The following is a 26,125-nucleotide window of genomic DNA, read 5'->3' as shown; positions in this document are numbered from 1 at the left end:
GTTACGTTCACTAAGAAATGCTCCGCATTTAAAAAGCATGAATGGACGCAGGTGAGAATTGGCGGGGTACGGAAGCGGTGTCGTTCGCGCAGCAACTACGAACTTTTTGCATTAGCGCGTGGACATGCCAGTGCTGTCACAAAAAAAAAAAAGCCTCTTATCCTCCCATGCCGATTTCTGTTAGCACAAAGGGTGCTATTCTGGACACTGTCTGATTTCACCATATTGTCAAATTTAGTGATGGCGGCATTTTAGCCCAACTATTTCCGATGGAGGCGGAAATGTTGTAGGCCCGTGTACTCAGATTTGGGTGCACGTTAAAGAACCCCAGGTGGTCAAAATTTCCGGAGCCCTCCACTACGGCGTCTCTCATAATCAAATGGTGGTTTTGGGACGTTAAACCCCACAAATCAATCAATCATTTTAGCCCAACTACAGAGGTCGTAGCAGGCCACTGGGCCAATAAGCATCGATCAATAGGCATCGATAAGCATCGATAAACACACCGAACTAAAAATAAATTGATTGTTTCACTTGTGTGAGAGGAAGCTTCGGTGTCGAGGTTCAACCGTGACTATGCACGAAGCGGCTTTGCAGTGGCTGTTATGTCAGTGCTATACATCATACACGAACGCACAGTGCACGTCACATCGTACATTGCACGTCTTACTTGCACGGCCGCTGGATGAAAGAGCGCACCATGCGCTTTTTCATGCAGCGGCCGTGGCACTTGCTTGAAGCGCAGATTAACCCGCGCCGCTTGGGCGTAATGCATGGTTCTGCTTAGGACGTCTTCGAAACCGATTTGGAGGCCCCTCTGGCACGGTTGATAATTTAAAGATGAAATGTCTGCTGCTGTTCGTTGAAGAGCTCTACGAACGTCAACCGACGGTTTCTGAACACCACATCCGATATCTATGTCCAAGTGTTCAATCTTTCTGGCAACGTTTCCAGTGAAAAGGAAAGGAATGACGACGATGTATGCCACCAGTTATCGACCACCTGTGGGCACGTCTTGGTTAGAGAAGAAACTTGCATGGTTGTTTGTCTGGCTGTACCTCACCAACCATTGATGTGAAAAGTAAGCGGCTTCAGAAACTATATATAGTTAAAAGTGGGCAGTTCAGAAAATAATATCTTAGCGTTTAAAACAAAAACAAGAAGCTATATCGAATTGCGGTGATTGAAAAATAAACCAAAGTTAGATAGCCTTGCCAGTTCATGTCTTTTTGTCTCCCGTCGAACCAAATGTACGACTGGGCCAGTTGGTTATTTATGATTTATGTATACTGCGAACACAGACGACAAGCAGACGGGGACAATTCGCGGACTCAATGATCGCCTCAATGAGATGCCTTAATGAGCACCTGCGTGAGCACGCACGTAATGTACGCAATGGTATTGTGTGTTTCTTGGCTCAGCATGTCGGCAGGTGTGCCATGCGCAGTTTGAAATCAGTGTCGTAACGCGTAAGCTCAAAGACGGTCATAGCCGTATGACAATTAAAGCCCCTGAAACGTCGCGAGAAAACCTCGCAGCTGCGTCAGCAAATCATCGATTGCTTTCCAATAGAGAGACAGTTCCTGGCAAGTGGCACGCATGTCCAATGAACCTATAATATTCTGCCTCGTGCATCGGGTGTGCTGTTTTTCGTTTCTTTGTAAACAGCTGTCTAAAAATAGGAAAGTAAAGGGAGGCATTCTTGCGAAGTGAACAATGACTGCCCACCACTGTTTGAGTCTCGTAATAAAGAAAGCAACCTTTATTTCAGCAAAGCCAAATGAGAAAATTATCGGTAAACTTTGGATATTGGTGTGGTAGCAGACATGCGCTTCGGTTCTGTAGCTTCCTCATGCTGTCAAGAAAAGTTGTCGCAGAGTATAGTACACTTACACCATAACTAATCGATTGATATGTGGGGCTTAACGTTCCAAAACCACCATATGCTTATGAGACGCCCTAGTGGAGGGCTCCGGAAATTTCGAACATTTTGAATTTTTTTAACGTGCACGCAAATCTGAGCACACGGGCTTACATTTTCGACTCCATCAAGAATACAGCCGTCGCAGCCGGGATTCGATCCCGCAACCTGCGGGTCAGCAGCCGAGTACCTTATCCACTAGACCACCGCGGCGGGGTTACACCGTAACTAACTTCAATGACCATATTGGTAGCGACATATGATGTGACGCACGTGGTTACCTCGAGCCCCCTGCAATCGAGCAACGTTTCTTTTCTTCGTTTTCTTTTTTTTTTCTAGAAAGCACTGACACTAGTTTTCCCGTCTGACTGCAGCGCCAGAACGCATAGCCTGGCGGATAAAAACGCAACATTCAAACGAAAATGGAACGCTATGCGCGCATTGCATCAATGGGCAGATTGAGCCCGGGCTGTCATAGCGGGCTGCACGGGGGACGCGTCTATTTTCTGCGTGCCCCCAACGGCCTATATCAGCAACTTTGAGACGATGCAGCGCGAGAAACGCAGCTCCCTCTGTCCAGTGGTCGGTGCGTTATGCTTGAAGTTTTGACGCCACGTGTCGTTCCGCAAGCACTGTGGTGTACACAACTATAGATCACAGAAACGGGAACGCGATTTGCTGACCTCCGCCAAAAATAATGTCGCCGTACAATGCAACAACCGCTTAGGCTACTTACCATTCTACCTTGTCTATGGTCACTAAATCGCCTTCGTTTTTGACATCTCTCTTCTCCGCACACCTGTCAATCCATCGCCATCCTACGGCGAAAAATGTGTCTTGTCTCGTCCATTATCCCCAGATCAACTGCAACATCGAAGCCAAAGGGACTTTAAAAATCACTGATGTACATCGTCGCGTCGTTGGCGTGTCCTTCAGCTTGGCGCTGGACACCAAGTGCCCAGATGCTGCACTCTGCAGCGACAAGTTATGCCATCATGCACTGCGATAACGCCCAGCGTGCCGATTCCGCTGATAACGTGGGCGGACTGTCATTACTTACTACTGGGAAATACATCCGAGCGAGCGGCCGCGATCACGTACAGTACGTACCACCGACGACTTTTCATGTGCGCATGATGCATCTTCGCTGCAATTTGTGCTAGCTGGGTCCTTCGCCATGACCTAGGGGTGGAAGTGGAATGCTCGACTGTAGCTACAGCTTGACGACAGCATGTTCATACACACCTTTTTTGCGCTTATGCTAGAGTGTGTTCGGTGGTGGATAAAGTGCGGAGCTTATGTAAAGGGAGGTTACAACAATGGTGGCGGCACCGTTTGTCTATAATTGCGCTCAACGAAGCTGCCTTCGGCGTCTTGTTAAAGACACTGCAACCATATTCCTCACACTGCAACTTACTTTGGGTGCAACTGCAACAGCCTACAACCGCACAATACACCGTGGTGCCGGCAGCACGTGGCGAGAGCTTCGTGCTTCTTCGATCGCCGGCTCGGCTGGGTATGACAACAAGATGGCCGCCCACCCCACAGCCGCCGTTCGTGGAAGTTCCCTAGAATTTTCCGAGGATGGTTGTGTTTCATGACGTACTCTAACACGTTGCTATCGCCACAAATGTTGTGCTTTTTTTTAGGCTGCGCCCTCTGGGTAGAGTGACCAATAGACTGAAAGCCGCGAGTTGGCGAGCGGACGTGGCACTTGCTTTCCGCGGTAGTTGCCTATATCCCTCGAAAAGCTTGGTTTCAACCACGGCATTTATTACAACATACAGACATGATAGAGTGGTTGGTGAGGAACATGAGTAGGCGAGAGAGAACCGTTTAAGAGAGGACTGCCGCTCTCTTTTGGCCTGGTCTGTTTACCAGTCAGCAGTGGCGCTGCTGGGGTTGGCATACCGCACCCTCTCCTTCCCCCTGAAATATTTTTCTCCCACGACATAAAGAGCACGAAATGACACTGGAACACATCTGCCTGCCCGGCCCCTACTTCTGATCAAGGTGGTGCTCGCCTCCACGAACAAAATTTCTGTCTACATGATCCCTGTCACACAGTACTAGACTCCACATACCACTTAAACCGGGAAAACCAGAAACTTAAAGCCTCTACACTAACCGCGGAGTAGTACTAGCAAGTGCTGTCGCAAGACAGTGCACGAGTGTCACACAATAATGAGCACCCCTCTAGGTAATGTCCAGTGGAGGCGGAGTTATCTGTACATAACCGTACACAGTTCATTTTTTTTTAAAGGAAACAAGCAAGCGCGTGGCCTGCGCTCTGACAAGGCTGCCCACAGCATCACAAACCGACAGGTAAAGAAAGCGCGTCCGCTTTTCGCGTCGTCTGTTAGCAAATAAAGCGAGTCATGACCGTTGGACAAGCAGTGCTAGATCGCGCTCCAGCTCCGCTCTCGCAACAGGCGATGCCGCCAAAAGTGGATGCGCCTTCTATATCAGTACTCTGATGGTGCTGTAGGCAGCCGCGCCTGAGCGCAGGCTACACGCTCGCGTGTTCCCTTTCACAAAAGTTGGCACTGTACATGCCACTGGCACACGAGGCTTTCCCGGTGGCACAGTTGCTTTGTCAACATTGATATTTGAATATCTGTGCAAAAGAAATAGCTTGTTGCTAATGGAGTCTGCTCCTACAATATTGAATTTAGAGCCTAAACAACAGCAGTTGCTTTCCCTTGAGTATTCCCGTCCAGCTAAGGAGCACAGCTATTTTTTTTTGCAAAATAAATTTACCTATTTATTTTTTGCTATTCTTAGATTTTTCAATCGCACAAGCCATTAATTTCAATGCTTACAGTTGAACAGAAACTGCAGCATTTTAGTAGAACTTTGATCACTATTCTGACCCAAATAGAGACACAAACACAGAGGCCAGTGTGGCGAAAACGCATTTATTAAAAACGTAAATTTAAGAGTTGGTATACCAACTTCAGTGGGAATAATACACTGCACAATTCTAATTTTGATCTGGCTGGCCTTGTACCCTGCTGTGTTAAAGACAAAAAGTATGATAATATTAAAACGTCTCACGAAACTTATTTCTAACGCACATTCACATGACTCTACACCAATGCCACTGTAATACAGCATGGTGTTAGCCTTCCTTCAGAAAGTGAAAGTAATTTTCAGCAAGTTAATACCATAACATCTTAGCACATTTCCTTCTCAAACAGTATGAGGCAGGCACATTTTTTGTGATTTAAACAAATTATTCGTTGTAACCATCTTACAAACCAGCATACCACGCTTTTCTCATAGTTAATGCTTCGAACTCGAGGAGGAGAGACATTGCTGTTGACAGTGTCAAAGTCAATTTGTCACAACACTAATGACATCTGTATTCACTATGCCTAAAATGCTGCACCACATTATAAGTCCGGGCTGTACATTCCAAAATCCACCGTGAATGTCATGCACGTGCAAAAACAATACTTTCCCATTCCTATTTACATTCCCTTGCATAAAAAACGTGCAAAAGGCCTCATTCATATTAACATTAGTGTCAAAGCCACCGCCATCACAACAGTCGTCCAGGTGCGTTAAAATAATCTATAAGTAGAAATATGTACAATTGGCATCCCCTTCACAATGATTAGAGGAAGCAAGAAAGCAGAACGTATTGCATGAAATGTGATCACATTAGTGCTGTTAGTAGGAGGAATAGAGAACCTTTATACACATTTCCGCAAAACTCGCGTCACGTTAAAGCCTGGTAAAATCACTTATGCGCTTGTTCCTGCGAGACCGTAGAGAAACAACAGTACACAACTCCCACCGCCCTGTAATGGTAAGTGCAGCAGTGCCTCCCCTCTGTTTCGAATGCAAAAAAAAGTGCAGCAAGAATGTTGCTTTCGGCTCGCAACCCGTTTAACACGTTATGCAGACACTAGACATAACACAGCGAAAACGGCACATTCTCTGTGTCCCACGTTGATACCCCAAAATCTAAATGTGGCTGACTGAAACTCATGCCAGCCTACATCGGAATTCACTTCTCTGACTTGGAAGCAGGAAGGTACGCTGCTTTGTCCGTGCTGTAGTGAATGCAAACCTTGCAATCCTATGCCAAGTTGTGTGCTGTTGTAATGAGACCATGTGGCAGAAAATAAATCCCCCCCCTCCCCCCCCAATAACACTTACAACCACAACCCAAGTCTGAGGGTGCCTGCACAGACATCATCAGCAGCAACAACAACAACAGTCAGTGATGATTTCGATTCACAAGTAAGCAGTCCTCGAGTTTCTCTAACCACAGGGAGCTCAGTGGTGAACTGGGACCTGCGCACCGTGTCCTGCACCTCCTGGTGCAGCCTGTGCTGCAGCTCCTTGTGCTCCAGCTGTTGGAACTTGTGCTTGCTGATGCTGTGGCGGCTGTTGACTTGAGCCCTGTTGACGAAAACACAGCCACCCGTAAGCAGTCTTGGAAACAGTCTTTTGCTGCACTACACTACAAGCCCTTTCAGAAGTTGACTTTAGGTTCAACATGGACAGCCCATGCCATGTTCCGCAAAGAGCGACATAATTTGGCAATGCTCAAAGTAACAAGTTGCTTCAGATCAATTCTTGCACAAAGGCAGGAAAGGTAGAAAGGCTGGCCCACGTGGTTAAGTTTCAGCACACTACTCCACACAGGAAAGGGCCTTGGTGGAAGTGAGAAAGACCAAAAAGAAATGTGATAAAAACTGTACGTGAATAGGACAGGATGTGGCCTCTCCTTCTTTCAATAAGACTTCAATGCTCATCTTCACACAAACGCCCCACCAACTCACCCTGCAAATCATGATTGTAAGCAGCTGAGGAATGTCGCCTAATCTACAAGAGGGAAATTGTGACATGCGACACTAGTAGAGTGTTTCCAAATAGCGTACACTAAGTTAGCGGGCATTGTGGGCGTAGCATTTATGTACGGCCACCATATGACTTTCTGAACAGCATTTGCGCCTTCAAAGCATGATCTCCTCGAAGTAACTGGTAACTTTTGTCTCTGCAAAGAGGCTTTGCGGGGCACAAAAAATTCCAGATTTTCAGCGGGCGAACCGCAAACGCTAACAGCGGTCAGAATTATGATGCATGCATGGTGGCAGCGCCTACAACGAATAGTGCACGCAAAGCTTTGCTTATGCTAATCAAAAACCCCCTAGGAACACAAGTGCCTGTCGATTTCTCGAGTGTACGAAACTGCTGCTTATACCTGAGGAATGACAACGCCAGAAGCCACCTGGGCCGCTGGCTGCACACCAGCCGGTTGTTGTGCATAATGACCCGCAACCTGCTGTTGGACTGCTGGTTGCTGCTGGCCCGTTGCAACGTGCTGCGGCTGCGGAACATGTTGCTGTACCACATGCTGCTGAGCCAAGTTGGGTTGCTGAGCAAATTGCTGCTGCTGGGCCAGGTGCTGTTGAGTCATTTGATGGTGGGCCATTTGCTGCTGAACCATCTGCTGCTGAGCTGCATGATGCTGGGCAGCATACTGCTGTGCAGCGGCATGATCAACCTGAGGCATGCCACCACTTGCTGGATGGAACTGCTGCTGCTGCTGTGGGTGCCCAGGTTGCGGCTGGAATTGACCGTGCTGAGTCTGGTACTGTCCTTGCTGCTGCTGGAACTGACCTTGCTGATGCTGCAGCTGGCCTTGGTGCTGCTGAGGCGGCACTCCTTGGTGGCTTGGAAGACCTGGAACAAGAAACAAGAATGTGAAGTGCCACATGTCAAGAAGGCAATGCGCACAGGGCCCAATCACGCTGTCGCTTTCTCTTCTTGAAGTGCCGCTCAAGCGTCTTCCAGAATTTTTTTTTGCAATTTATGTCTCTTTTTTCCCCCTTACGGGCTTATAAATCTACCAAGCATGAACTAATGCTTTCAGTTGCCAGTCAGTCAGAGCTTCACCAAGAGTTTTTGTTGATTAGCCCCGTTTTCAGTTTCCAATCAAACAAAACAATATCAATAATAACTGGTCGTTTTTTTTTCCTCTTAGTTGTCATTAATGTTATGTATAACAAAGAAAATATTAATCCCTTAGAATTCACCTTCTTTCTTTCAACTAAAGGAAGCTTTTCAAGTATGGAAATTGTGCTCTGAAGATAGGTTACACATGTAAGCCACTTGGAGTAACAATAGTATACACTCAAACCTCGACATAAAGAAATATTGGTTATAATGAAGTAAATTGAGAATAATCTTGCAATAAATATAGTAAGAAGATATTTTTTAACGAATTATTGGATGTAACAAACATATTTTGCTGTAAGATGCAACTTTGTTATAATGAGGTTTGAGCGTAAAACAAATTTTTATGCCATCCCACTGACTTCGCTTTAACAAGGGTTTACTGTAAAAGCCTCAGACAAGACTTTATAGCCTTGCATACCATTGTAGAAGATCATCATCGTCATCTTCATCAGCCTGACTACGTCCACTGCAGGACAAAGGCCTCTCCCATGTTCCACCAGTTAACCCGGTCCTGTGCTTGCTGCTGCCAATTTATACCCGCAAACTTCTTAATCTCATCTGCCCACCTAACCTTCTATTTGCCCCTAACCCGCTTTCCTTCTCTGGGAATCCAGTTAGTTACCCTTAACAACCAGCAGTTATCCTGTCTACGCGCTGCATGCCCGGCCTATGTCCATTTCTTCTTCTTGATTTCAGCTATGATATCCTTAACCCCCGTTTGTTCCCTAATCCACTCTGCTCTCTTCTTGTCTCCTAAAGCTACACCTACAAGTTACTGCCAACATGTCTAAGAAAGCTCGGCTCATTTACTTGCATAAATATACGCAACTTTCACAGATGATGGCGTCGTCATGCAGCATCCGTCATAACTGTCATTTGGGGGATGTCCACGCAGACAGCCCTTGCAATCGTTCAGTCAGCCTCACTTTGGCGGTTTGCTGGTGCTTGATATTTTGTCGCTGGCAATTTCTACTACGGTTATTCTGAAGTCAGACAGGTATTGCGAGTCATGGTAGCAATGATTTACTCTTTATGGTTTGCTTGCTGAGCTAAAAGAATCACGAAACATGTTGGATGCCGCTGTGCAGTAAAAGGCGAGGTTTCCTGCTTTGCTCGAGCACGGCCGCTCGATCTTCCCCGGCCGTGGCACGAGCAGCATTCACAAAGCTGTACGTGCATTTCTTCACACCACAGCAGACGATGTGCCCGGCGTTCAAAACTTCTTTTCCTTCAATATACGCCACACACCCGTTTCTCAACACGCAGTGTCGAATATAATACATGCTAGAGTCAATGACCTTCTCAGCAAAGCCTTGACAACATGGTGGCTGCAGCCAAAAATACTATGCAGTTCGGAGTGATGGGCACACCAGCGGCGGCTGCCAGCATGCTGGCTGCACGATCCCCCAAACGACAGCCATGTTGGGCTTGCACTAGCGCCTCCTCTAGGCGCTGAAATATGCGAATAGACCTCAGTTAGCATTAACTGAAACTGAGAGACCTTCACAACAGCTCAACAACTCACTGAACTCAGTATTCAACAAAACGCAAAAGTACACAGAGTAGGCCTTGAATGATAAGATCTAGTACTTTGTTTAAACTCTGATTTTTACAAAGAACAAACAAGACACTAAAAATCCATCAGAATGTTTTGTGATCTATAAACTAAAATGTCCCCATTTTTAAAGGTAACACTTCTTAAATATCACACAATTGATGGTTTTTTTGAGTGTATCAACTATATATACATTATTGTCTGTTAGATCTCATTGTTATTTTGTAAAAATACGGAAAAACGAGCCCTTAGGTATGCACTTCTTTCCCTTTTATATATATATATATATATATATATATATATATATATATATATATATATATATATATATATATATATATATATATATATACACATACATACACATTTAGCAGACAGTTCACTAATTGACTTTGAAGACCACCTGCTTTTATTCTATAAAGTTATTGAAATCGTTTTCCACCCTACATCCGCAAGTTTCCCTGTTACTGATTCAACACAAATGAGCATGATGGCTATCGCTAGAACTCCCTTGAACATCGCTAATTAAACAATGAGACCAACTATTGCAAAAGAACTATACCATTACATCGCACACACACTCGTGGACAAGTTCACCGCACTCGCGAAATGCACGGCGGACAACGCATCGTTGTTTACCTAACTCTGAGACACAGTCTCTTAATTGCACAGCAGCGCACACAGCAGGAGAACGCGCCCGGACTTCTGGAACACTCGTTTTACATTCATTTTGTTAATAAAAACGGCCAACGTAGCTCCCGCACTCGCAAAATGCACGGCGGACGACACCAAACCCTCACGGAGAAGCAACAACTACAGGGGCAAATTTATCCACTAAATTTCGTGGCAGTCTGGCAACAACTACCCCAGTCTGGCAACTGACTTTTGAAACTCAAACAGAACCTTGCCCGAAGCACTCCGTAGAGCGAAGCCACCGCATTTTGTTTTCTTCTTTGCATCAGTTATGGAGGTTGTGAGTACGTCGCGTGTCAAAACAGTTCCTTCCATCTAAATAAGGAATGCTTGCATTTAAATTAGTAAATTTACGGCATTAGCATAGTGATGCCCGCTTTCAGATCACAGAAACAATGATAGGCACGTTCAGCTAGACTTGGTACATGACATGTAGATGTGGCAAGTTCAGTGTGCTATCATTATGCGGGGAAAGAAAAAGTCAAATTTAGACGACAAAATTTAGGGGTACGATCATTATGCGAGTGCGATCATTACGCGAGTAAATACGGTATGGGTAGTGCACAAATTTACTTGTTCTTCGTACTTTACGTTCCTTCTGGCTTCGCATGGCTTGAAGCTACTTTGTCACAAAACAACAATCGGTAAATATTCGGCAGTTGCGCTTCACCCAGTTTACCTTTTAGGATCCCCATTTCAAATCAACTCATGAAGTTCGAAACTGTTTGTTCTTTTGTTCTAAACAAAACCAAATCACAACAATAAACAAAGCCACAAGCGCAATTTGCTGCCCTCAAGCCCGAAGACTAGGCAAATCCATTTCATATCCATAATTCCCATGGTCACTGAATGATCGCAGCGCTAGAGTCCTCTCTAGTTAGCTTTAGAAAACTCTATGCCCAAAGCTAGGCGATGTGATAAAAGGATATTGCTTCCCCATTGAGCAGACCATGCCAAAACCAAAGCTGGACAGTGGCGCAGTGGACAGCAGCACAGTGGGAGCCATCCACATTGAACACAACCTTCTCATGCAGTAAGAACAATCAGCATGATCAGAAAGTTACAAACCTTTGCCAGCAGTAGCTGCACTTGTGACTGGTGTTAGCCCCACTAACACAAGGCTAACTTATATACATTTTAACGAGAAAAAATCACAGGGTGCTTCTTGATACGAGATGTACTTCTCACTTTTAGACTAAAATGCCTTCGTCAAAGTTTCTCGCATCTGCTAGTAAGTGTGACCCAAACCATTCTTTTTCTGACCTTGGTACTGAGCTCCCTGCGGTGGCATGTGCTGGTACTGTGGCATCTGCTGTCCCTGGTACTGAGGGGGCATGGGACCACCATGGTACTGCTGGTACGGGTACTGCAGCTGAAGGTCTGGGTGCTGCTGCTGGTACTGGCGCAACTCGTCCTCCGAGTACACCTGCTGTTCATCCAGGCCCTGCAAGCAGAAGAGAAGAAATCCCCGGCAATGCCTCCTCAGCAGATGTTTCATAACAGTGCAGAGCAGCCACAAAAGCAGAACATCCATGCAAATGTTTGCAACGGCAGCCGCTCACTCAACAAACCTTTATCAGTGAGTCCATTTCCTAACCAGGAGCAACAATAAATGGTAACCTTATTACTATGCTAAACTTAAAGCAGAAACAATTTTCTGCTGTTACCAGTGCAACCAGTATTCCACGGCACAAGCTTTGCTAATGCGCAATGTAGCTTGTCAGATTATTTACAAGATACAGGGGACGTTAATAGAAGTAATTGTAATGTAAATATGAAGAAAGAAAAGTGCACGAAAAGATAACTAGCCACCGGCAGAGACCGGTCTTACCGGTGGCAAGGCATCTTTTCGTCCGCTCTTCTTTCTTCACATTTGCATTACAATTACTTCTAATAACATCCCCTATACTTTCCTTGACATTACTGTCTGTTAGTTCTCACTAATATTGTGTCTAAAAAATAAAATTAGCCCTTAAACTTTGACTTTCCTGCTTACAAGATGGGCATACGTGTTGCCTCCACTAGATCCTTTCTAGCGCTTCATATGCCTTGAAATCACCCATCTGCGCTGCCCTTTTGAACAGCTTTTTCAAAATGATTCTGACCTAAATGTGCCTTGACTTTATCAAAAAAAAAAAAAAAAACATCGATGGTAGGTTAGAATAAGTATGACTACACTAGAACTGTCACAGCTTTTCATCCCCATTCTCGCTGTACTCAATACAGTTTCGATTGCAGATTGTTGCAATATGCTCATTCACTTTGCAACTCTCTCAGCTTAAAAAAAAAATTTGCTCCCCAAGACACCTAATATATGTATATGTTATGTTTTAAAATTTGTATAATAGAAAAATAACTTTGTATTTGAAATTGGCACACTATTATAGATAGAACTCAACAAGTTTCATAAAAATCAATCAAGAAATAAAAAAGTGTAAGAGGGATGTATGGCATAACAAAATAACAAGTGTTGGAGAATGACTGAAAATTCATACAGTTAAACTATCAAAGAAACTGCAGTGGTTGCATGAACTTTGTAACACGATAAAACATGCGTGTGCCTCTGTGATAGCCAATAGCAATAGAATGACTCACTTATTGCCTTAACAAAGTTTTGAGCTAGGGAAGTGAGCACAAGTAATTCATTACGTTGCCGAGCCCAATTATGAGACACAAAGGTGCAGGACGCACCCTTATTCTTTCGTCCTATGTCTCCTGTTCGCACCGATTACCCTAAGAAACATTCTCTCGAGCTTGCTAAACGAAGTAATAGCTGGGCCACCTAAAAATTGTGTTGGCAACATTAGGCAGATGACAATGCATTTTCGTCTCAAAGGCCGATGCACGTCAAAGGTGGAGTCTAGAGCACATCCTCTAAACCGACATCAGAAACCATGTTGTCTGTGATTCCACCATCAGAGAACATTACCAGGTACATGAGTGGAACAGTTTTTTTTTTTTTTAAATCCTAGAGGCAATCGGCTGCCACATTTTGGTCACTCAAGCAGGACCACTCCTGCCTTGAGTCAAGTTCATTCATCTGATTTTCACAAACTAACAAGATTATCAAGTTATTCAGTGAGTCTGATTAAAGAATAAGCAAAATATTACACAACTGCTTAGTTGGGCAGAATTTGATAAGTGTGAAAACCATACCAAGCTTTATCCACAGCCAGATTTAATGGCTTCAAAGTGGAGTTGCTAATAGAACCAAATGACCAGTCAATCAGTTTCAGTGTGCCCATAACAATTCATTAATTAAAAGAAAAGGAAAATGCACTTATCAGTAGTACAAACTACACTCAACCGGGATATTATTGAGAACTAATAGACAACGATACCAAGAGTATGTTGGTATTATTGTCCATTTGTTTTCATTAATATTGTGTCTAACAATAAAAACAAGCCCCTAAATTCACACTTCTTTTCTTCACCAAGGAAGCGTGCCAAGCCTACCACTGCTTTCAAATAAACGTCAGGTAGTGCTATTCGGTAAGCCTAAACTAAGTGAAAAACTCGACTTACCTTCCATCCTTCATCCTTCTCAAAATCGCGCCGGTGGGTCATGTCCAAAAACTCCTGGTGGCTTAACAGGCCATCCTTGTTTGAGTCTCCCTGGATTAAAAAGGCAAGCAAACACAAAGCTTTGCATTAGCCAAGTACTACTTGGCTTAGCCCATCCTTGTTCGAGTCTCCCTGGATTAAAAAGGCAAGCCAACACAAAGCTTTGCATTAGCCAAGTACTACTTGGCTTAGCCCATCCTTGTTCGAGTCTCCCTGGATTAAAAAGGCAAGCCAACACAAAGCTTTGCATTAGCCAAGTACTACTTGGCTTAGCCAAGTAACGCAGTTGTGCAAACAGAAGCTGTGCAGCCATTGCAAACTTTTACATGTGGTTAGTCAGTGGATGGTGAAGCTAAAACAAAAGCATTTCAATGTTATAAAGGCCATTTGCAAATAAAATGAACAGTTAGACATTTCATTTAAGTCTCAGAAGCTATCTATCAAGGCTACCTTATAACGCTCATGTTAGACAATACAATGGACTACCAAGCTAGTAACAGCCACTGCTCATCGAATTCCACATCTGAAGCCAGCCAAAGTATCTGCGTCACAAAGACAGGATATAAAAGAGAGAGAAAAAAATAAAGATGCACGCTACATTGAACGCCCGAACAAGATGGCCACTCGGCAGTAGCCTAGGACCTAGCTGACAGAAAGATGTACTTATCCTTCTCACGTGATTGATGTAAGGTGCACCAAGTTTTTTTTGGGGGGAGTCAAGACACAAAGAGAGTCTTATGGCATATTTGGTTGGGTGTTTACGAGCACTCTGAAAAGTGGCTGCCCCTTTGGTTGGTAGAATTCGAGCACTCGGACTACTTTCGGTTGGTTCTTTCAGAACGTCAGCCTCTGACTTGGAGCGCTCCTAACAACTCTGACTTCGAAGTGAGAGCACGGTGCAATCTGACCAGGAGAACAGATCACGTGACATAGGCCGGCCAATGACGTGGCTGCCGACAGGTGGCGAACAAGGTGAGGTTTGCTAGAGTTTCAGTATATGCTAGCACATAGAGTAACTCTAAGGGGCGCGAGTGTGCATTTTGGAAGGGGGCATCCGGTGCGTAACGCTTCTTGTACGTGCATTGTTAGTGGCGTTTTTGAGCGTGTGTGGGGCGAATTCACATCTACGAAGCCATATATGCACCATGTCACTAAGGAGGCGACTAGTGAAGGTATAGAAAACTTCCTCGCTATTTGCCCCGAAGATAGCAGCTTGGATAAGGATGATCGCCAGATTTATGTGCCGAGCTCACAAGGCTTTCGCTACATCCAGACAGGTCGGAGAGAGAGAGAAAGAATATAAGAAATTTCATACATATCAAGGATATCCATCCAGTGAACTGATCGGCACCAATTGTTGAAGCCGCGCAGGTGTAGCTCTGTTTACCGGGCAGCTTTCTGCGCTCGCTCCACGGTGGCGCTACAGGTATGCAGCTTTGGGCGATTCCAGAATGCCGATGTATTACACACTGGCGAACACGCAAAGCAAAACGGGAAGCCTTTTGTCGCTTTCCATAGCCGATATGGTCGCGCCACGGCCCCTCCCCAACCAGCCCGCCCGTTGTCCCTTCGCACCTCGGACGCCCTATTCGGTTGGTACACTACCTCTCGCGCTCTGATTGTAAGCTGCCTCTGCATCTGACGACTTCGCGCCAGAGGACCAGAGCAATCAACCGAATACGCCATTAAAAAACACCTTTATGTAATTTTCTGGGTGTTGTCTTGCAGATGCAGGGTGGCATAATGTTATACAGACACTCTCGGTCACTCGAACTCGAAGCTGTATTTTTTACTGTAAACGTGGACAGTCCAGATTTGAAACACATTCCTAAAATAACTTCGTGTTTCTCTACACTGTTCCTTAATTGACAAAAGAAACCTCACCTCCTGAAGAACATGCTCCCGCATGCGCTCTACCTCTTCGTTCCTCTCCACTGGATCAGTGCCATTGTCATCAGGCCGGTACATTTTCTTCACCTAGAAGGCAATACATACCACTCGTTACAGAACAAGAGGCAGAAAGAGGACAGATTACAGAAGAACAAAGCCCACCTCCAAGTTCAGAACAGCAGCGATTTCATCTGGATCGAGGTACCCATCTCCATTAAGGTCTGCAACAAAGGTAGAATAGGACGAGTTGAAGTTCACGATGACATGTCGTAGCAAGAAACGTGTATACATGCTTATTTCTGTAGCCATTTTCTGTTTCCTTATTACAGGAGGTGAATGAATAGTGTAGATAGCACTGTAACATAGTTGCCAAATTGGGCAAGTCTTTTAGTTTCATAAGGGCATGACATGGCAATGTGACTAATTCAAAGTATTGTTCTTTCTTTAGTGAGACTGTTATATAGTAAATAGTCAGTGAAAATAGTCATAATCTTTTCTGGATTTTACTACTTCAAGTTAATAAGGTATTAACATTCTATGTGCACATGATGAATTTAGCCAAAGAGAACTTTCGTTGCATTTGGCTTTCATAAAAGGAGCACTGATGCAAACTTTACACATTGTTTTCTTTCTATTTCAATAAACAGTTAACGACTCACTCATCACAGCTGGAAACCTCATGGTAGCATGCAGTGGCGAAGAGCCTGTTCCTGCTGGAACTAATCCATTCTTTTCGGGGGTGCCGCTGCTCCCATATCTCCTTTGAAACGTTTCAAATGTGCGTGACGCCCTCCCCCCCCCCCCCCCCCCCGCTCCCCAATAACAACAACAGCAACAAAAAAAGGCACGGGCCTGAGAGCCTTTGTACTCCCGTGCAACTGTCCGGAAAAGAGGTGCCTCTCTCTCTCCTGGTAACGTATAACTAAACCGCGCTGGAAATAATGGTTTGGTTTCTGAACCGACTCTTTCTCTTCCTCCTTAAAAAAGAGTAGAAAGAAAAAGAGTAGAAAAAGAGTAGTTCTCGAGGAAGTTCTTCAGTGGCCCTGAATACCGGCGTGTTTCTCCACTGTCAGCAGCTTTGGTTCGACTGTGAATGTAGTTTGGGTGTCGCGCATGGTCCGCTTGATACTTATGTCGCTACATTCAGAAGCTACCCAGGAAGCTCCTTTTCACTACTTCCTGGCTATCATTACACAAAGCCCCTTTTCCGTGCCTTGCAGTGAGCCAAAAATGGTGATTTTGTATGCATGAACGACAGAAGGGCTTTGCCTTTTTGCTAGCGAGAACACTATGAGCCTCATGCATCCCAAAACAGATGTATGGGGCGCAGCTGTAAACAGATGTATGGGGCGCAGGTGGCTATCAGTGGCGCCTCTATAGGCGGTGCACAAGGCGTATACACGAATGCGCTGCTCAGCTTTAGCGAAACATATGAGAGACAATTTTTTCATCTATAAAACGAGTCCTCCTAGCACCGCACCGAAGAGCGCAAGTCGTAACACAGATGCGAATTGCGTCCTTTTGGGAGTATTGAATAATAAAATGCGTAAGGGCTCTTTCTCAGCGAAACCCAACCTATCTGTATAGACCTAGAGTCGACACCCGAAAACTAGCTCAGCTTTTCCAAGAGGCTGTCCAATAAGGCACACGGAAGCGATTGTTCTTGTACTAAAATTATAATTTCATCCCGCAGGTTGGCTGCTAATGGCAAAGTCGGGCAACATTGGGCAATGTGCATTATTTTCAGCTGTCTAGATAGCAGCAACGTAAAGTAAGAGATAAATAAAACAGTACACAGAGAGAGACGGCAGTTGAACGAAGAACGCATTCAGTGCGAAATCTCCACCGAAGCATCGAGAAGGTTGGTCCTGACAAGGACCGTTTTTTTTTTTTCTGGCTTTCTTGCTTCTGCTAGAGGTGGTGGATATCGCCGCATCCTTTTTCGCCGTCTTAGGAAACGGCACACTGCCATGCACGGTTGTAACACCGGGCACGAGTGTCTTGCGTTGGCGTCCGCTGCTCCTATTCCCTGTAAACACACAAACATGATACGAACTGCTGAAATAATGCTTTTTTCTAGAATGGGCTTATATTTCGATGTTGTTAGAATCACTGCATAAATATAGTGCAGTGGTTGTACCATCAGTTCCGCGACATTTCTCACATTATGCTTCAAATAAATTACAACATGACAGGCGCAGAGAGAGCTACTTTTTCAGGAGCTCAGATAAAACGTTAAAAAAATGTCTTTAGGAACGGTGTTTCTCGGGCATGAATACAAATTGCTCCGTGCTATGAACAGCGACGAGTTAGGCTGGTCTAGAAAGTGAACTTGTTTCAATGCTATCACAGCAAGTTGATCCCAAACAAATCACACTCGGAATAGCTGACACAAGGAAACGCAGCGACACGGAAAGATAGTTACCACTCATATTTTGATAAGGCGCGAAGGGAAGATCACCGCTTATATTCCGCTTTATACCGTTGCAAGCTCAGTTACTTACAGGCATATTTAGTCCTTCTTGTACTTGGCTCTTTTGGCCTTCGGTGCTTCTCCATTCTTCGTTTTCTCCTTAGCCTCAATGGCAAGTCTGTTCCACTCCGGACGGCGCACGTCCATGGACCGAGCAAGTCTGGAGTCTACAATCTCTGGAAGGATGCAGTCCTTGTAGAAGCGCAAAAGAAATGGTTCCATTTTCGCTCTCCAGAAAGCATCATCACTGCGTATTTCCTGCACGTGTATACCTTTTGTGGTGTACACTACAAAGTCACAGATAATCCGCCCGGTGATGTGCAGCTGGCCCTGCACTTGATAAAAATAGCTGTGCGACCTAGAGAGAACCGGAGCGCCATCTCTTTGTTTTTTCTCCGAGAAGTTTCTTGCTGCTTCCAGTGGTTCATGTTCCTTGTACTTCAACGGGCATTTGACTTCCACAATTCGGTCTGTTCCAACCAGCCCATCCGGGGTAGCTGCCAAAAACCCGTGTTTCAGGTCAATAAAAAGCCCACATGGCTGAACAACCGTTTCTTTTTCTGTTGCATACAGTTGGAGTGCAACACTTTCGTGTTGCTTCCCGTGCTCTGTTGCGGCGGTTGTGAAGCCTTTGGGTTGAAGGAGCCGCTTCACCAGCGCATCACAAGGAGTGCTGTCTTTCCTTGTGCAGACAGCATAAAAATTGGAGGCGGTGAGACGGAGCCTTCTTTGCTCGTGCCATTCGGGACTGCTGGCTTGCCCACGCGTCTCTTCTTCGATGCTTGCTCGCTTGCTGTCATCCACCTGTAGGTCCTGCAGTTGCCTTTCTGTGTTCGCAGACAATACGGCAGCCGACATGTCTGGCTTTTGACAACTTGGTCCATAATGGGGTGCCGAATTGCTGGCTGCGTGATTGCCGTATCTGCGCTCACGGTGGCCGCTCTCCTCAAATAGCCGCCTTTTGCGTGACATCCTCTGCCTTTTCATTTCGAATCTCCTCTGCGTGTATTTCTTTAGGGTTGCAGCTGGGCTTGTGCAAGTGACAGCCTTGCTTGCTTTCACGTGCCATTCAGGTCCCAGTTGAAAATGAAGCCCCGCACCTTGACAGCGATGCTCATAGGAGCCCTTCTGGCAACGATTTATCTGCTTTCCTCCAGAAAATTTAGCCACAAGGGACATAATGGCTTCAGCAAGATTGCTCGTGTCATCTGTGATGAGACGGTCTGCTTTGTCCGCAATCATGTTGGCTGCAGACATCAGCTTCACTTGTTGTATTTTAGGAACTGCTTGATACACGTTATCTGCCTTGCTTCCATTGCAAAAGTAGCTTTTGCAGCCATCGTGACTTCCAAAAACATGTAGCGGCCCATTCCTGAGGTCTGAAGCTAGCTCTTGAATAAGTCGTGATTTTTCTTTTTTCAGGTCTTCTGTGCTGCCATTGCAATCGCGCAGAATTTTGGCGTAGTGGCTCACAGTCTTCCGAGCTCCATTCTTAATTCGCTTGATTCTAGGAGCCGACAGCAACGAGCGAATGCCCTTGCTTTCCTTAGCGATGCTATAAAGTCGAGAAGTATAGCACTTGACCACATGATTGGCGCACACGTTTTTCTTTATGAAACGGCCATATTCTACTTTAGTCTGAAGCTGGTAGTATACTGACGAGTCTCCATCGCCAATGAAAGTGCGATACTGCACACCATGCATTTCAGTGCTTCTTTGGAACCCTTCCACAAGAATATCGGCCTCCATGGCGCCAGAGCTTTGATTCCAGTTTCTGTAGCATGTGTGCTCTTTCGTCTGGCCTTTCTTGGAATAATATTCGCAAGTGCTGCACAGCTTGTTTCTCACGCCCAAGTAAAGCAGCTTTTGCGTGCGCTTTCCTACGATGACAGCCAGACCTGAGTTGGCAGAGTACCTGTGGCCATGACTCCTGTGGGACCAACCGCCATCCACAACTACGGTGATCCATGGGGTACTGCCATCCTCGCAGAAGTGTCCTGCAGCCTCTGCGAGCCTTTTCTCTTGTTTGCCAGCCTCAGTCATTTCCTTCAGGAGGGCTACCTTCCACAACTGAAAAACAAGAAAAAAAGACGGCAGAGCTTTCAGCTATGTCTCAAGTTACCTTTGGCGGCTACATTCACCTCTAAGCACCACATTTTGCAAGGTACTAAAAAATTGCTACAGTGTTGTCATTTCAATGAAAATTACTCAGTCGTAAGTGGTGCCCTAGCAGCCGCGAATAGTATTGAAGCGCAAAATGACATCGACTCCCTAACCGAGTGCATGAAACGGAAGCTTACCCACGATTCGTTTGATCGAGACAAACTATCCCTGAAAGCTTTCAAAGGCGCCGACTAATATGAATGAAGATATATTTGCGGTGACGCACCTAAATATTTCTTCATCTTGTCGGCGTCTTTCTAAGTTTTTACCGCTGCACAAGTACTGTATCTATGCGAGACTATCCTCCTCACACCGCTTTTCACCGTTTTCTGCGTGGATATTTGAATGGGTCTACGCAGGTATTCTCCTCAACAGCATTGTAGCCACCTTACAGAATTCAGCAAGTGGTTCACTCAAAAGTATAGAGGAAAGGTTGCGCTTCTAAGGCACCTTGTGAATTAAAATACTCGGATACTGGGTGATTCATCGATGTCTTGATGTATATACATTATAGCAAAATGTGTCTCTTACCTTGCCAATGCTTTCCTCTCGCCGCAGGAACGATCCCTTGCTCATTGCAGGAATTTCCATGACGGACATTGCCTCTTCTAGGTGCGAGTGTCCAGAACCTATGCTCATAAAACCCCACACTGCAGCATCATTGACACCTAGTGCCGTCTTTTCTGTTAGGGGTGTTGGCTCCGCTACAGGATCAGTGGTGACCTTCCTGTTTTCGGCGCATCCATTGCACTTGAATGTATATTCTGACCAGAAGCCTACTCTACGCTCTGTCTGCAGTTCAAAGAACCCACCATGTGGACTGGCGCAGCGATGGTTGCCGAGTTCTTGTATGGCCTTTATAAAATGAACAACTGAGACAACTCTTCTTCCAGAGATGTTCATGCATTGCGACGAAGTTTCATTCGAAGCATTTGAAAAGCAGAGATTTGGCAAGTGCTCGTCCACCCCTAGGCTGTCCCAGTAGTCTGCAGCAACCTCATCACAGACGTCAGCAGTCACTTCCGTACGAGGAATGGTACCCTCATTTGCAGTTTTGTCGCTGTTTGGGCTCTCAAAAATAGATTGTGGCCTCTCTCTGTAAAAATGAAATAACAAACCATTCGATACTCAGGATAGAAAATAAGATCAGCATTTTCATTGTTGCGTAAGCGCGTCATCGTGCTTGTTTCCATTATCGTACAGGAATAAAACTTTTGTAGACTTATTTGTCGAAGTGAAGTGAGAGCAAAAAAAAAAAGGGCTCACTGTGCCCGTGCCATGCATATGAGCAGTATATGACATACCACTGCGAGAAAGGTACGAAAGAATGCAAGGCTTACCTTTTCGTTCGCAAAGTGTTGAGATGTTTTCTGCGTTTCGCCGATAGTACCGTTGGCTTTCGCGAAAGGACCTTTCTCAGCTTCCCCATGATATGGAAGCGCAGTTTGACTGCAGGGCTCGAAGGCGCCAAATCACGCAATGCCACAGTATCTCGCAGGACGCACGTCAAAGACAAGTGAAACACAGCGTTGAAAGCCGCAAAACTCACAAGCGAGCTACCACTCAACCAGACTGGCTGAGTCGACGTCGAAGTGGTGGTGATGAGTGTGGAGAACAGACGCTTATTTATGCAGCCCTTGAGGGAGCATGGCGTAGCGTCTCGGAAGTCCCGATTGGAGCACAAACACTAATAGATATATGGATGGAGAGGGAGACAATTCGTTTCGTCTGATTTGTAAATGGATTTGTGTCTCCAGTTTGAAAGAGGTGAGAATAGTGACACCCCCGCCGACACTGTTCCCACTCTCAAGAACGGGTTTTGTTCGCGAATTCGATCCTTCTCTAGAATCCTACACTCCCAGGAATCCCGGTAGTTTTTTCAGCTTATCCCTTTCTCACAGACTGGAGAAGGCTGCAGGTGCCGAATAGACTTCAGCATCGAGCGGAATTTCCCATCCTTTCGTCCATGTGCTTGTATACTTGAGAAGGATACAGTTTTTATCATCTAGTTCAGATAAATTCACAACAGTCGCAGTTCCGTTTTTTCACATTAGTATTCGTAGTAGTCATATATCGATGCTTGTATAACGCACCCCTTTATTGTGTATCGCTTAGCACAAGTGCGTCCCACGTAAAACAGAAAGCCGTGCTTCATTTGCAACCACCGCCTAAGCAACTAAATTGTTTTATTCACAAGCGAACACGTGAAGCAAGCAATGCAGCTCAAAGAACACTGCTTACATGTGACTGTATACTTTGTAGATAAGTGATTGTCACTCAGTGAAATAATGAAGATACGTATATGCGTATATATAAATTCTTTACTGTATGGGTTTATTTCAACACTTTAGAGCTATCTCTCAATCGGCCATGTGACGATGTCTATTTGTTTGGTTGCTTCCCCAAGTATACTCCACTCATACAACTATCACGCAAACAGCAGCACTTTCCTGGTGTGCTTCGGAAATAACTTTTATGGAAATGAATTTAGAGCGAACCTTGAACAAGAACTCTAATAATACCATATTCGATTAGATTTCTAATCGAAAAAGGAGGTATTTAATTAAGTTGATTTGCCTTTGGCAGTATTCGATTCAATGTGAAAAGTTAATATTCGCGCTCCCCTACAAAATAAACAGCACAGTACACATGGTTGGGAAAGTTTAGAGGCCTCATCTAGCGTGAAAAGTGCCCGTCGCCATCTACGTGAGTGCTACAAAAAAATCGTTGGTTGACGTCACCTTATGACGTCACAGATCACCAAAATTTCACGTGAAATATTCAAACACACATACACTGCCAGACACTCGTCACCTCCCTGCGATGGGAATGCGTGCTTCAGATAATGTCCTACGGGCTTCAAAAATATGGGGAGGCAAGGTCCAGTTCTTTGTGTCCTTCAAAAACGCTTCTACAGTCACCTGAGTACAAAGGCGAGCAACCAAGCAATTCCTGGAATCTTTGGCACAATAGCCTAACCTGCTGGCTATGCATTCCTGATGTACAGTGCAACACGCTTTATTCCCTTCTTCCTTTCTCTCTCTCCTTCTCTTTCTTTCTTTTTCAGCAGGATTTAGCCACTGAAGTCTAAAGAAGTCCATCCGTGTTTTGGCGGCTTAGTTATGTTTAGAAGCGCCACTTTTGACGAACGTCGGAACTGACGTGAAACAACGTGATGTTTTTTTTGACAGATGGCGCCACCGTCAAAAAGTGTTTGCGAGCTTTATTATTTTTGAAAAATCTTTTGTTTCAAGCACCGCTTCGTAAAGTTAGTGAGTACTGGTGATTACAAGACACTACATGGTCCTGCTAATGTGCAATACTTGTTGTGAATTAGCCTACAAAAGACAAAAAAAGGAAATTTGCACGAACCTGGCAAGCAGAAAAATGAGCTAAATTCACTGCTGTCCTACAAATTTTCTAATTAACTTACGACAATTTTCTCTTCATAGAAACCTAGGGAAAGGCTTGCTGATTTATTATTGAAGATTTCAGAGTTTCAGCTTGGATAGTTTTGTCCCTTCGTCGGTAATGCCTGACCAAGTAGCGCCATAAATTGCCGTATTGAAGGAGTAATAATTCAAGAACTGTTCATCAGAACACAAAACAACTTCGCGTACACATAATGTACATTGTAGCCTGGAAACCTATTCAATATTGTTGTTCTGCACAAAATAGAAAAAAAGTTATTTACTCATAAACTTTCATTCTTTTGCCCATTTTTATTAGAGCGTGCATCAATTTCTAATTGCTTTACTGGCAATATCTCTTCATAGAAACCTTGCATAACGCTTCGTTAAAAGGCTCAGCAAATTTAATTTCGTTATGTTGGACAGTTTTGCTGCACTGGCAGTACAACGGAGGCTTGTACAGCAAAAACGCTGTTTTTTGCTCGCACTGTTTTAATTGCCATGAAATAACACTCCAGACTAGGCGAAAATACTAGTTGTCATTAGAAAGCGCAGAACGTAAACTTTCTAATGCAATAGAACTCATATTCTTCCATTGAGCAGAGCAAGCACAGTGAGCCAGTAAACAACGACTAAAATGTCGAGCTCTTGCCACTGGAGTGGGACCGCCACCTTAATAGCATCCAGCTGCAGTTTCATCTTTTAGTGTGCCATGTGAGGTGGCAATGAGCATGGTTTTTGTACGCAGCTGGCAACTTGAGCACACAAAACTGCGCACACGTAAGCACCACTCTGGCAACAATCACCTCTGGGATGTCGCAAATATGCGTGACCTCCCATAAATGCACTGCCGAGGAAGGGATGTAAGCCCTCGTACTCCTGTGCAAGTATGCTTCCCGCTTTCAGTTCAAAAGGTCCACAAAGAAAGAACACTCCCAAGGATCGTGGCAGCCAACACAAACTCGTGACACAGGTGGCAGTTGGTTGTGTACATGAAAACTAAAGGCACGTTTCACTAGCAATGACACGACGCGCACTTTAAGAGCGATTTGAAATAGCATGTTCTAGGCTATATTAATCATTGATACTTTGCAGATGACACACGCGTGTGCATACAAACCTATCCCACAAGTTATCTTGCCTTCGAAATTTAGTTAGTGCTCCTTTAACTTCACCTGACCATATGATATTTATAGCAACTCATGAATAGCCAATTTGATGCCCTAGCAGAATTACTCAAAGTACTTTGGCTGACAGTAATGCCTAGATCCTATTTCATCCTGACCGGGTATAAGTTCCAATCTTTGTGGTGGCTTCTAAACATGAACTGAAAAGCTATCTGAACATCAGAGCTGCTTATATAGGCAAGGCTCAAGATTCAATGTTTTTTAAGAACATCGAGCACTGTTCGCCTCCCTCACTTTTTTTTCCATTAAGGCTATTCACTATCTGCTGCTAGAACTGATTCAATCCGTGTTTTTGTTTTTTTATTCAGCATAGAAGACAATTAGAAGAACTTAAATTGAATTCTGAGGAAGTCATTATTGCCGATTATGAATCTTTTTATGCTAAAAATGGAGGGTTTGCAGCAGAAACCCCACAACTTCTTTCTCTACTTCCCTCCCCCCCCCCCCCCAAAATAAATACCGTATTTACTCGATTTTACCGCGCCCTCGATTGCAATGTGCACCCGATTTCCACCGCGAAAAAAAAAAACGTAACACATTGATTGCAACGCGCACCCATTTTTCTCGCTGGCCCACACGATCACACCACTCGAAAAAACTACTTCTTTCGGGAGCGTCTTCCATTTAAATATGAGGTACGGGCGAAGCTTGTGCTCATCTGACGTCTAAAAGAGCATTGCCGTCACTGTAGTTTTACCGTGGACCGATGTCAGCACGCGAACTTGCTTCACCCCCTTCTTCTCGACAGTTGTGGTGCCAAGCATGTCGAAGTAAAAAGGCGTCTGATCGGCATTCCCGATTTGCCCAAGCAGGTAGCCGTTGTTGCGCCGCAAGTTTAGGACGAACCTCTGAAAACTGTGGAGCTTTTCATCGTACTCCTCCGCAAAACTTTTCCCATATGCATGTTCCCCTTCGGAGGGAAAAGCTTTTCCTCTTCATAAAGTTAGTTAGCCAGCACCTGCTCGCTTTAAACTGGCTCCGCATTAGACCTTTTTCTAAGACTAATTGCATAGCCCGCACTTGGAGCAGTTCTGTCGTCACGGGCCGCTGTGCCGCTCGCTGCTCAAGCACATACTCGCCGAGCAGCTCTTTAGTTTGCGGATACCGACCCTGCTGTGGTCCACTGAAGCCATTGCGTGAAGCTTTGCTGTCAACAATCTTCTGCTTTTGTTTCCGCCGGTCCCGCATGCACGTTTCGGGTACTCCGAACGACCGCGATGCGGCCCGTTTTCCGTCCGTTTCTGCACACGCGATGACTTTTCCTTTAAAAGCGGCATCGTGGTGCACTCGAGT

General features: G+C 45.0%; 3 protein-coding genes across 6 annotated transcripts in view; all 3 read right to left on the bottom strand.

Moving 5' to 3' along the window:
• LOC119170529 (uncharacterized) overlaps positions 1 to 2,792 on the bottom strand; it is a 68,388-nt gene extending 65,596 nt beyond the window's left edge. Inside the window, exon 1 of the mRNA XM_075887169.1 lies at positions 2,658 to 2,792. Within this exon, the coding sequence (XP_075743284.1) occupies positions 2,658 to 2,660 (3 nt within the window). The 5' untranslated portion in view covers positions 2,661 to 2,792. The remainder of the gene's footprint in view (positions 1 to 2,657) is intronic.
• Positions 2,793 to 6,148: 3,356 nt separating this feature from the next.
• The window catches only part of NUCB1 (Nucleobindin 1), a 34,799-nt gene continuing 14,822 nt past the window's right edge, over positions 6,149 to 26,125 (bottom strand). For all 4 annotated transcript variants that reach the window (XM_037421718.2, XM_075887172.1, XM_075887171.1 and 1 more), the window contains exons 8-13: positions 15,762 to 15,820; positions 15,594 to 15,686; positions 13,671 to 13,760; positions 11,409 to 11,589; positions 7,140 to 7,621; positions 6,149 to 6,334 (exon numbers count right to left, since the gene is read on the bottom strand). In XM_037421718.2, the coding sequence (XP_037277615.2) occupies positions 6,209 to 6,334; positions 7,140 to 7,621; positions 11,409 to 11,589; positions 13,671 to 13,760; positions 15,594 to 15,686; positions 15,762 to 15,820 (1,031 nt within the window). In that variant the 3' untranslated portion in view covers positions 6,149 to 6,208. The remainder of the gene's footprint in view (positions 6,335 to 7,139; positions 7,622 to 11,408; positions 11,590 to 13,670; positions 13,761 to 15,593; positions 15,687 to 15,761; positions 15,821 to 26,125) is intronic.
• On the bottom strand, positions 16,438 to 24,310 carry LOC142796464 (uncharacterized). The gene is made up of 3 exons (XM_075887163.1): positions 20,767 to 24,310; positions 18,104 to 20,142; positions 16,438 to 17,628 (listed from the first exon to the last, which is right to left on the bottom strand). Exons 1-2 carry the CDS (start codon positions 21,136 to 21,138, stop codon positions 18,112 to 18,114), a joined length of 2,403 nt encoding a protein of 800 aa, XP_075743278.1. The 5' UTR covers positions 21,139 to 24,310; the 3' UTR covers positions 16,438 to 17,628; positions 18,104 to 18,111.

The sequence above is a fragment of the Rhipicephalus microplus genome, chromosome 2, assembly GCF_043290135.1.
Source record: "Rhipicephalus microplus isolate Deutch F79 chromosome 2, USDA_Rmic, whole genome shotgun sequence".
Taxonomy (NCBI): domain Eukaryota; kingdom Metazoa; phylum Arthropoda; class Arachnida; order Ixodida; family Ixodidae; genus Rhipicephalus; species Rhipicephalus microplus.
The sequence above is the reverse complement of the archived record's forward strand: the minus strand, read 5'-3'. Positions and strand labels throughout refer to the sequence as shown.